The sequence below is a fragment of the Hippopotamus amphibius genome, chromosome 3, assembly GCF_030028045.1.
Source record: "Hippopotamus amphibius kiboko isolate mHipAmp2 chromosome 3, mHipAmp2.hap2, whole genome shotgun sequence".
Lineage (NCBI taxonomy): Eukaryota > Metazoa > Chordata > Mammalia > Artiodactyla > Hippopotamidae > Hippopotamus > Hippopotamus amphibius.
The window spans coordinates 155,817,014-155,829,347 of record NC_080188.1 but is presented as its reverse complement, the minus strand read 5'-3'; the positions used below and the strand labels follow the sequence as shown (position 1 = coordinate 155,829,347).

Sequence of the window (12,334 nt, the reverse complement as noted above, 5' to 3'; positions counted from 1 at the left end):
AGCTGTGCTAGGTTGTTTGTAAGGGTGCGTGCGATTTGGTTACATTGGGAAAACTCCAACTTAGGCTACCAGCTCATCCTTGGGAAACCCACAGATAATCTAATTTCAAAGTCAATCCTGTTTGAGTTCAGCTTCATTAAATTTCCAACTTTGCCTGTTAATAGACACAGGGGCTGGCAAACAGGAAGCCTTTCAACTGTGCCCAGGCCTCACCCACATTAACATTTTATGGTAGCATGTCGAGTCTAGTAGGAATTCCAAGTGGCGCTCAGGCCAAAGCAGTGTGGCAGAGTCCAAGGAGGAGAACCAGACCAGTGTCATGGATTTGCTTTGCGTTCCTTCAGGTGTCCCAGTTGGCAGTATGTGTGGCCGGATTCCCTGCACAAGGACGCTGGGTGTAGAAATCAAATCAGGGTAGCAAGTCAGTTCTCTGTCATCCAGCTTGTGGGGGTTAACACTCTGGTCCCTAATTTCACCCCTTTTCCTCCTGCTTCTGGAAAAAGGGAAGTGGGAAGACCCAGTGCCAGGATCCCAGGGCCTGGCACACAAGCCCCGAGTGAATATATCAGGTTTCGTCCTGGCAACTGAAGCTGCAGGCTTTAGCTCAGCCCACACCACAGAACCAGCCTGCCAAGCTCACTGACTGAAGGCTGCCATAGATGATGACCTTGCCGGCAATAAAGGAAGCTGCCGTGTCAAGCAAAGTTCTTCTGCTCAGGGGGTATTTCCACCCACCCTCTCCCTCAAACCCACTGGTGAAAGAGGCGATTTTATCATTGCCTAAACACACAGAGAAACTTGCCCTTGTGCTTGTGGAGAGGGATGCACACACAGGGCAACTTTTAGTCTTCTTGGTCTTTTTCTTAGGATGTTCTGCAGCCCAAAGCATATTTTGGATGGTCAGCAAAAAGCAGAGACACCTGGTCTAAGAGAAACAGGAAACCTCTTCGACCACTGGGGAGAAAGCTGAGCTCTTGGAGAATATAGCAGTGGGCTTACAGGGGAAGGGTGACAGGTGGCTTTGGGTCTGTTCAGATGGTACAGAGAAGCCAAACAGGAGTGGGGCTGGAGCCCTCTCCCTGCTGCACCGCCTCCAGATGCCAGAATACTACATGCCACTATTTACTCTCCTCCAAGGCTTGGCTGGTTTCAGGGAGTAGTTAATATTTAATGTGCCTTTGCATGGGTGGCCCCTAGTTAGGCTGTGCACATTTCTTAACCCATTCCCTCCTACCCTCAAGCTGTGCAAAGAGGTCAAGGGTTAAAAGATACCAAGCTCTCACCTTGAGTGTTTTGCTTGTTGTTCAGACTTCTTATCAAGTAGAAATACCTCAGGTTTCGATGGCTGCCCTGAAGTAGCCCCCAAGTTTCAAGGTTATAAAGTTGGTGGAAGGATATGCAGCATCCAGGTCAGGTCAGACTGGTGAGGGAAGGAGAGGGTGGTGGGAAGAAGAGAAGACATATTTATGGTTCAAGCTTTTGGGGTCAGAACACTAGGTGTGGAGATGACGTGCGAGCACTTTAGGGCTCATTCAGCTTTGGTTTCAGGTTCAGGTTAATCTCTGCAGTGATCATGTTGTGCCTATGACTTGAGCTCCAGTGGCATTTGATGTCATTTCTTTACTCTGGAAATATCTATTGTGGGCACAAAAAGCTGGCCTGAATGCGTAAAGCTGAATCAGAGAAGGATGATCTTAGGGCTTTCAGTGTTTAGTCAGGGGTGGCCAATGGCCCTTCTTTAGATACACAGCCCTCTTGCATCTGGACAGCCTCTATGATGCCCTCTAGAAGGGCTGGGAGCCACAGGGTCCCCTGCAGATGCAGTTACAGATCATTTCCCATTTCCCATAGGAATGGGAGGTAGAAAGAGCCCCAGCTTTCTCATCTGTCAAATGGAGAAAATGCCACATCCTGCCTAAGGTATCAGGTTATTTTTAAAACCTAATTAGCATATCTGAAAGCACTTTGTAAGTTATACCCTGCTATGTTTTTTGAAGCAGGGCTGTTCATATTGTTTCTATCTTTTCCAGCTGTTTCAGGCCATCCTTGGTTCCAAAGTGAGAATGTGTTAGGCTGCCCTGGGAGGAACGAGAGGCTAGCACACCACTGTAAAGTCCAATGCGTGCTTTGAAGAACAAGGGTAGTCATTTTTCTCTGAAAGGAAAAGGCAGCATCTGCTCATCCATTCACAGAGAACACTCTATTAATTACAGTGAGTCACTTTTAGTAGTTACTGCCCCAATGTTACACACAGGAAAACTAGAGCCAAAAAAACAGACCCTTGGATCTACACTGACTTCTTGGAAACAATATTTTTAATAAAGTTTTGCATGCCCCATGCCTGTTAAGAGCTCATAAATGTTAGTATAACTGAAAGCATTGCCCAAATTCCATTAAGCCATATATTTTCTGGCAAATAAAATATTAAAAAAAGAGCTTACAGTAATAGGGTAGAAGCCAAAAATGAGACCTTTCAACAGTTCAACTAGTTCTAGTGTCTACTGAGTCCTAGTGTCAACTCAGTAGACACTAGAGCAAATGACGTTTATTCATTTTGAGTGCCTTCTGGGTGCCGAGGCTGATGAGAGATGGGTCCTCTTTGTTGTAATGGTCTCAACCCGTCAGAATGTTAGGAATGAGTTGGTGCTTTTGGAACCTAGACAGTCATTAATGGAGAGGCTAGCTGAGGTGACTGAACTTCCTCCACATGACTTGCCATGTTTCTGTTTCTTTGGGGTTCTGGATAATGGGGAACTAACCTCACAAAGGAGTCCCAGGAGTTGTCTTACCCCATGTTGATTTATCCCTGGGCTTCTGTGGTATCTCTGGTTCCCTCTCTCTCTCCTGAGAGGCTCTGGACCCTCATGAACTACATATGTCTTGCTTATAAGGGATCTTCCCTCTTCCTTCCTCGTTGTCCTGCCCCTTCCCCACTTGAGGGCTTGCTCCCAAGCAGGAGCAGAGCTCCATGAGGCCACGTGCTTGTCAGCTCTAGGTGGTTGGCAGGCTGACTCACTCAGCACAGCCCAAACCTGACTTTGGCACTGGAAGCAGTTATTGGCAGATGCCAAAAAGGCAACCTGCCCTGGAATCTAAACCCCAAGTCTCAAGATCTCAAATAAAACCCAATTTTCCAGGACATTTTACCTAGTATTCAGAGGGTAGGAAAGATGGTAGAAAATAAAGCATGGTGTTGTGGGGAAGATACAGATTCAGAATCAGACAAACTATATTCTAATTCTAGCTCTTCCCCCAGGTCCCTACTTGACTTTGAAACTCTTTTAATCTTAATTCTTCTAGAATTTCATTGTAACATAGGAGTGTCACCTTTGGCTTTTCCAATTCTAGTGGAGGTTTTCCCCGCAAACAGGAATATGGAAATCCTTTCGATTTCCTGCAGGAAGATGGCACTACCTGCTATTTCTGTTGGCACAATGAACTTGAAGCTGTTCTTTCCCTGTGCGTTGGGGCTGGGAAAAGCTACAGGACAGTGCTCTTGTTCGTTTGACACAGGTTAGGGAGCCCCATCAGGAATAAGTGCAACATCAGGGGGGCGATACACAAGAGGGAGACTGGGTTTGTGCCAGTCCCTGGGGTGCCGTGCACGTACCTCCCAGACTAGGGAGATGCTGGGGGCTGTGGTGGGAGTCGTCCTGGTGATGTTGGTGATGTGGCTATGGTAGGAGCTGACAGTTACAGGGCCAAGCCCTGCGCAAAGTGTTTTACATGGAGTATTTCGTTATAAATTCACCACAACCCTTTGAGGTAGGTACTGTTACGGGCCCTGTTCTTTTTTTTAAAAAACTTTTATTTCCCTTGCTTCAGTCTACTTTGATCCAAGATGGATCTTGTCTTTTTCTTATTACAAAAGCAGTAGTAGTTACTCATTTATTCCTTAAGTGTTTGCTTATTTACTACCGACTAAACTGTGTTAACTGTTCTCATTTACTCTTATTATTAACCCTATTTAGTGAAGAAAAACAGACTCAAAGAGTAATTTGCCTCAAATCACATCACTGTAAAATGGTGGAACTGGAATTTGAACCCAGATCCAGCTACCTCCAGAACCCAAGTTGTAGCGCCTGTAATATGTAGCACTCTATAGTGATGAAAATGTAGGCTAAGCTCCCTGGTTCAGATTAAAAAAGCGACCAAGAGAAATGATGGAATCTCCTTTCTGACTAGACTGCTTCTCCACCACTTAAGTCGGTCCTTCTGCATGTATGTGAGCCAGCTTATGTGTCTTTATGTGTCCAGCTTACGTGTCCCCGTGCAGGCCAGGGTTTGGGTTTGGGTCGTGGCTGAGCGTGGCCACTTCCAGCTCTCTGCTTGCTTGGTGTCCCTGCCGCCACGCTGCTCCAGGGCCTGGGCAGAGCCTCGCCGGATCCTGGCTCGGCTCACACGTGGCTTTGATTCTTCTCTTTTCAGGCCCGGCCTGGGACATTCTTCGCTTCCCTTCGCTTCCCCTCTGGGAGCCCCTTTCACCACCCCTGCACCTTGCTTCAAGCGATGCCGGAGAGAGACCTGTGGCCAGCAGGGCCTGGCTCAGAACCTGTGACCCGCGGCGGCAGCTGCGACAGCACGATGAGCATCCCCTCCACCCGCTCTGGATCTGTACGTACTCTCTGTCTGCAGCCGGGCCTGCTCGCCACATCCATGCCCTGCCCACCACCATCCTTGCTCAGTGCTCTTGTCTTTCATCTTCCTTGTCAGGGAGTGAATCACATCCGTTGGTATTCTGCCTCTGAGTCACCCCTTGTTCTCTAGAGAATAGGGTGGGACAACCCCAGAGAGTAATAGGACAAATGAGACTTTGTCCCAGTATTCATTAGGTTGGGAGGTTTAATTGAGATGAGAGAGTGAATCAGTGATCTGAGGTTCATGGTGGAAACTAGAACGTACATCCTTGTAGCACGTGGAATCCTGAAGTGCTCTACAAGGAGCAGTGTTACTTCCGTCTTTTACAAAGATCAAAGAGCACAGAGCAAGCAAGAGCCTGGGTTCTGGAGCCAAACAGATCTGGGTTCTCTACCTATAAGCGCTACAACTTTGGGCAAATTACTTAATTTCTCTAAGCTTCAGTCTCAGTTTTAAGATGGGCTTAATATTAATACCGAATTCATAGGGTTCTTGAGGGGAGTAGATAAAATGCATGTAAAGCACATTCCTCTTTGTAGAAAAGAAATAGCCTATCTGTAAGTAGAGACTGAGAATCTTCCAAAGTCATTGTATTTAACTATTTGTAAGTGACATGTAATAAACTGTAATTTTTCTGGGTATGCATTTAAATCTCAATTCTTATAAGGTTGGTATAAAAGGGTAAATCTGCCCTCTATCCAAATGTAAGCATTCGTTTATTATGGGACTCATCACATAATCATGACCCTTGAGAATTTATACTTTGTTTTTCTGTATCCTATACATAGAGGTATTTGGAAATTTCAGGATCGCAATGATCTCTACTGAATGTTGAAGATGTTTAATATACTCAGTGAGTTTTGATATGTAAAAATGGACTAGAAAAAGCAGCACACAACACACAAAAACCTAAAGTGCAGACGGTCCGTATATAATTTCGTTTTAACCCTAGGTGATGGGGCCACAGAGACAGCTTTCTATTTCTGTTAGGCAGAGGCCAGCATGAATAGTTACATACCATTGGACATAGAATGTGATAAGAATTAGAGGTTTTCAAAGTGAATCACCCACAAAGGAGAAATTCAGAGCTGGAGTTTCGGAAGTCTATTTTAGGAGGAAGAAGGCAGAAAAGAAGATTTTGTTCAAGGAACCTCTGGGCTCTGCATCAAGGCTTCCAAGGACTATATTTGGAACTTCCCCTTACAATGTACGCCTCCCTCAATCAACTGACAGATGGCTCTTTAAGGAGCCTGGGGAACTGGAAAAGTTGTTCCAATGACCACCTCCCCTCCCCCTAAGATACTTTTAGGACTTTCTCAAAATCTTCCCTGGCCATCTGAGTGGCTCTGGAGAATAGATAACTCTGAAGTGTCTCAGATATGAGGAAGAGGGGTAGATATGGCAGGAAGAGACTCGGGCCACATTTCCTGCGTCCCTACCTGCCCTTTGTTCTCCCTTCGGCCTTCGAGTTCGGAGAGCGATTATTCCACAGCTCCTCCTGGCCCTGTTGAACGTGGGCAATAACCATCCGCAGTGGCCTCATCTGTTTTCCTGAAGATGCCTATGTGCTTTCTCATAATGAAAATTATTTAATTTCTACTTAATATTTAATACTAAGTTGCTTTCCCCTCACCCCATACCAGTTTCTCCACCTTCCTCCCTTAAGTTAATATTTGCTTAAGAAATGCACCCTTTTTTGAATGTGAGCCAGATCCAAATGCCATCAAAAAAGTAAATACACAAGGGGGAAAAAATCCTGTATGGAATGCATTTCAAAGTCAAGTATAAATTATTTAGTAAATTTATCTGTGTCTAGTCATGCCATTGTTCCCATTGGCCTGGCAGCAAGTAGTTGGCTGTCTTTCCTGTTTGTCCTCATACTGTCCTTGACATGTCAGATCAAGAATGCAGAAGTACTTTGAAAAGTTAAAAGCAATACCATCCAAGTTTAAGGTCAAATCATTATGTTGCCCGTATAATTTAGAACAACATAGGAGACACGTGAAATGAGATACTTGATATAGGTCACACAGAGGAAGTGGGATTAGAACCTGGGACTGCTTCTGATCTGTACGCCTAAGCATTCCACCCAAGATTGAGCAAAAGAAAGGTCATCTGCCATCTGCCTGCCCAGCTGTCAGAGCTGGGTGCTAGTGGGACAACAGCCCAACAGTCTCTGCCCTCCCCAGTGCCTGCAGTTTCAGGAAGCAGCTCCAGCACAGGTCTGCAGAGTGGCATGGTGGAGAGTTTTCCAGCTCTTCAGCATTCCTTCCCAATGCAGGGTGGTTCTCGGGCCCCACCAGTTTCTGTGGAGCTGCCTCTCATAACCCTCTCACCCTCTCCTCACTGCAGAGTGACAGCAGCTACGACTTCCTGTCCGCTGAAGAGAAGGAGTGTCTGCTCTTCTTGGAGGAAACCATTGGCTCATTGGACACTGAGGCTGACAGCGGACTGTCCACTGACGAGTCTGAGCAAGCCACAACTCCCCGAGGTCCCCGAGCACTGCCCACAACCCAGCCTGTCCCCCAGGGTAAGAGAAGCTGTCTAAAAAAAACAAAAACAGGGGAATTCCCTGGAGGCGCAGTGGTTAAGACTCTGTGCTTCCACTGCAGGGGGCACAGGTTCGATCCCAGGTCGGAGAACTAAGATCCCACATGCCACATGGCCAAAAAAAAAAAACAATAAAAAAAACGAAAAAGCAGTACATCCTCTGGCCACTCTCCATCTTGTCTGCCCTCTGCTCTAAAGGTTACAAGCAGAAGAAGGAATAAATGCTCTCCTCTCCACTCTCGTGGCTAGAATAAAGCCTTGTCCCTGGAGGGAAGCTGCCAGCAAGCCAGCTTCCTACATCTTTCTATAAAGTATCGGAGGCCTGGGAGGGAAAGGGGTTTGACCAGCACCCATCCTCTTATGGAGAAATTCTAAAGCCATATGACCACAGAGGTGGCGGAGAGAATCGAGGAGGGATAGGTGGTTGGCTCTGGAAAGACTGAGTCCGTCTGGGGAGCTAATCTGGGTGACCCAGAGGGCGAGCCTGCAGAGATAAGAAAAGGGAAGGGCTCCCTAAACGTCAGTGGGTGGCATCTCAAGGGCCTTGTGAGAGAGTGTGGAGTGGCGTTGAGACTCAGTAGACAGGGAACAAGATGGCACAGAAGTGTGGCCATGAGTTCAGGACCATATGTCCCAGGGTAAGGGGGGCACTTTCCTCCTGAAGACAGTCCCATTGGTGTCAGGACTGTGATCACTTATTCATTCATTTAGCAAATATTTATTGACAGTGTGTTAGACCCTCCCTGGAGACAGAGCAGGAAGTGGGGACGTGGGGTTTCCCCCACCGCCTGGTGCTGATTTCCCGGTCCAATGGTCCTGATGCTTGTGCATACTCACTGGAAAGAAAGAGCCCATGTCACTTTGTGGTGCAGGGACAGCTGTGGCCATTACGGAATCATCCAGGTGCTTATTGAAAGTGAAGGCGGAAGAAGGCAGAAGCCTAGTCAGGCAAGAGAAAATCACCTATTGACCATGTTCGTGCTCCATCCTCCCACTGGACTCAGTTACCTGGGAGCCCCAGCATAGCCAGAGGGACTGTCCTGAACCCCAGCCAACCCTGGTCTATAGAGGGTTAGGAAGACCCTGAGTCAGGAACATGGAGCTGTCTAGGGCTGCCCTTTCCCCAGCCATCAGGAAACATTAATCCTTGGTTGAAGGGAAACTGCTCATATTGATCTGTTAGTCTAAATGACACCCAAACAAGAGTGCTGCCCTTTAAGAGCAAAAACACAACAAAAAACAAAAACCGTCCACTGCTAATCAGAGATCAGAGTTTGGGAAGCGCTTTCTTTCCCCCTGGCAGCAGGATTCTCACTCGCACTCTTCTTTGCCTGTTCTGCTGACCCTCACAGGACATCCAAAGGAGACCATTCAGCAAGGACCAGAGCCAAAAAGAGTGACTCCATTCAGCTCAGCTTATCTGCCTGAGCCCCAAAGCCTGGGCCTCAGGTCTGGCTCCTACAGCCTCCCCAGAAATATCCACATCGGCAGAAACCAGAACCTCAGAAAAAGCACCACCCAGACGAACAGCCACACCCCAGGGGGATCCGAGGGGCTCGTTTCAGGGCCTGAGAAGGAGCAGGTAAGCCAGAGCAGGGAGCCCAGCCAGGCGCCAGTGGGCCCCCAGGACACTGCCCTTGACCTGGACGGGGCGTTCATCCCCCCACCAGAGGCTTTCCGGGACACCCAGCCAGAGAAGCGTGGGCAAGGCAGCCTGCCCAGAGGGCCAGGGGAGCTGAGCCACAGGCCCCAGCTCCACATGTCACTCAGCCCCCAGCAAAAAAGGGAGACTACTTCAGAGGCCATGTCCCAAAAAGCCAATGAGAAAGGCTCAACCGGGAGACCTGGACAACCTCAGCCTCCTCCTGCTGTGTCCTCTCAGAATGCAAGAGTTGAAGATGCTCCTGTCCCATCAGGGGGGGATCCAAATACCCGGCTGGCTCCCCTCACAGCCCCTAAGCCCCGGAAGCTGCCACCAAATATTGTTCTGAAGAGCAGCCGAGGCGGTTTCCACAGTGATCCCCAGAACCGGCTGTCCCGCCACTTGGAGGCTGGCCCTGGAGACACGGGCCCTGACTCATCGTCACTGCAGGAGCAGAGGAGAGCACGCAGGGAAGCTCTGGAGAAGCTGGGGCTTCCCCAGGACCAAGATAAGCCCAGCCCCCACTTAAGTAGGCCCTCCATCAAGCTCAAAGAGACTCATGCTGAGGCCCAATCCCTGGCTCCAGTCCTGGATCTGGCTCCAGCTCCGGCTCCAGCTCCGGCTCAGCCGGTGGTTCCAGCTCAGGTCTCAGCAGCAACAGGAAAGGCTCTGGCTCCTGTGCCAATGCGGGGACCTTCTCCAGTGAAAGCTCCGGCTCCAGCTCAGCAGTCTTCTCCAGGCAAGGTTTTGGTTCCTGCCCAGGAACCTACTCCAGGGAAAGTTCCAGCTGCCAAATCCATGCCAATTCCTATCCCTAAGATCCCACGGGCAAAGAGTCCCCCGACTCAGCCAAAGCCAGACTCTGGGCTGATTCTCCAGGAGAGCAGCATCCCTGGCCTGAGACAGATGAGCTTTAAGTCCAACACGCTGGAGCGCTCAGGTGTGGGACTGAGCAGCTACCTCTCAGCAGAGAAAGATCCCAGCCCGAAAACCAGCACCTCTCTGGGAAAAGGCTCCTTCTTGGACAAGATCTCACCCAACATCTTGCGTAATTCCCGGCCTCGCCCGGCCTCCTTGGGCACCAGGAAGGACTTCGAGGGTATCCAGGTGGGCAAATTGGCTGACCTGGAGCAGGAGCGGAGCTCCAAGCGCCTGTCTTACCAAGGACAGAGCCGTGACAAGCTGCCTCGACCACCCTGTGTCAGTGTCAAGATCTCCCCAAAAGGCGTGTCTGATGAACACAGAAGGGAAGCTCTGAAGAAGCTGGGCCTGTTGAAGGAGTAGGCACTGGCCACCAGCACCACCCACACAACCCCCTTTCTGTACCCCATCATTCAGGAAGGGACTCGGGGCTCCACTTAGCCTCCCACATCACAACTCAGGGGCTGGGCAGGAGTTGGCGTCTCTCCGATGTTCTTTTCCCTCTGAGGGAGAGATTGGAGCACACATTTATATTCAGGGTGGCTGTGCCGATGAGTGTCTGCATGAAGCATCCTGAAGATGATTTCCCCAGGAGGGGGTGTGTGTGTGCGCACGTGTGTGTGTGTATTATAGGCTGTATATATCACTGAAGCTATTTATATGACATAGAGTCATTGCTCAGAATTCCTCTCTTGTTGGAAATTTTCTTATATCGGGTAGAGTTCAGCCGAGCCAGAGCTGAGTGGAGAGGGATGGCTAAGCCTGAGAAGAAAAGTCAAGTGAGACAATGGATGTACCAGTGACATTAGGCAAATGCAGGGTCACATGAAATGTGGGTCTCCTGACATCCCTGCCGTGGATGGAGATTGGCTCAGACCTTACTGGATTCCCCTCTCACTTCTGGCCCTGTGGACAGGGGCCTGCAGTGAAGAGGGGTTGGTTTGTTATCTAGTCATCTGCTGCCTTCTCACTGTCCTGGTCCCAAGGATCAGACACATCCCTGTCTTGGTTGACTGATACCAGGAGAGCTCTTGTTGGTCTGAGAAGGCAGGATGACTGCCCATGCAGCTCACCTCCACTGGGAAGGGCCTTGTCCGTGGGCTTGTTAAATTCAGTAATAAACTACAGTGGTCCCTGACTCTGATGTTCCTGTTCTTCCTGCTCCGGATCTCGGTCTACACATGACTGACCCCAGGACCGGGCCAACAGTGAGATGGGAGCCCAAGCCCAGAGGCTTTATAAATACCTAGGAACTCTTGCAGGCCTTTGTCACACGATTGCAAGTTGTTTTTTGATTTCCTCAATTCCTATGGAAAATCAGCACAATACATCCTCTGCTAATTATTAGAGCATCAGAACTGGAAGGGGCCTTAGAGATACCCTAATCCAACTCTGGGGGGGAAGGAAGTGACTCAGTGTGGTCACTCTGCCGTTTAGTAATAGAACTGAGATCCCAGCTGGGGCTCCCGATTCCCACGCCCATGCTGCATGCCCCTCCCCTCCAGAAGTGCCTTTGTCCATCCACACAGCACCCTGAGGACCAGCAGTCACCAGCAAAGGTCTATCCCTAAAGCTCTTCAAGATCTAAAGTGTCTTCTGGAACATCAGAGATTAAATATTGTTCAGGATCATATTTAGTGTTGTGACTTTTTGTTTAACTTGGGAAAGTAGCAATGTAATAACTCATTATTAATTCCAAATTCTCTGACCAAGTTGTGCACCTTGAGAACATGCTGGAAGAGGGTACTGTGGGTAGGTGGTATGGGCTTGTGAATACAGGCTTAGAGATCAGACATGGCCGGACATGACTCCTGCTTCCCCTTAGGAAATACGTGTTATTCAGAGATGTGACCTGTTTGGAGTCCAAAATCCCCAGATGTGAGGGGCAGATAAAGGGAATCTGGTTGAAAAAGCGCCCTTTAGGTCTGCTGAGCGTTTCTGGGCTGTGTCCTTAGGGACCCAGCACATCAAGGCTCAGTATTTCTGAAAATGATGGGAAGGTTAAGGGAAGGACAGCAAATGGCTGCACCCTGCTATGGCATGTGGGGTGTGGGTGTGACAGTTTCTGTGTACGCTCTCACACACACACCCAAAAGCCCGGTGCCTTACTCCTGGCCCTGCGTGAGGACCTGGACTGTCACAGCTGACAGGGTCACTCACGACTGGCTGAGCCATGTCTCATCACAGACACCCCCCACCCCGAGAAAGAAGGCCCCTCCCACGAAGCTGATCTGACCTGCTGTATTTGGTTGAACTGCTTCTCAAGACACAACATGAAGAATGCTCACTTTATTTCTTATTAATTTCCCTGATAAACAGGGAAACTTGGGGCTGGCTATACAGTAAGACTCGGTAGGAATCTGGGGCCCTGGCATTAACACAAGGCTGACTAACACAGGTTGGTCAGGGGTGCCTCCTGTTAAATCCCACTCCTCGGTGAAGGCAATTTCTCTCCCAGACAAAGCAGACTTACACACAGCCTGCCCTCCTGCTCTGTATTCTCATCCTACCCAGTTCCCCAAATCTCCCATTTGAGATACTCCCTCCCCTTGTTATTTAAAGATACTGTGCTTCCCCATGTCC

The 12,334-nt window shown here is 49.0% G+C and overlaps 1 protein-coding gene across 3 annotated transcripts in view; it reads left to right on the top strand.

Moving 5' to 3' along the window:
- The window catches only part of C3H1orf116 (chromosome 3 C1orf116 homolog), a 39,064-nt gene extending 27,680 nt beyond the window's left edge, over window positions 1–11,384 (top strand). For 2 of the 3 annotated variants that reach the window (XM_057726481.1, XM_057726482.1), the window contains exons 2-4: window positions 4,429–4,614; window positions 6,991–7,168; window positions 8,541–11,384. In XM_057726481.1, coding sequence (XP_057582464.1) covers window positions 4,429–4,614; window positions 6,991–7,168; window positions 8,541–10,114 — 1,938 coding nt within the window. In that variant the 3' untranslated portion in view covers window positions 10,115–11,384. The remainder of the gene's footprint in view (window positions 1–4,428; window positions 4,615–6,990; window positions 7,169–8,540) is intronic. The other variant, XM_057726483.1, reaches the window with a different exon arrangement.
- The last annotated feature ends 950 nt before the right edge of the window (window positions 11,385–12,334 follow it).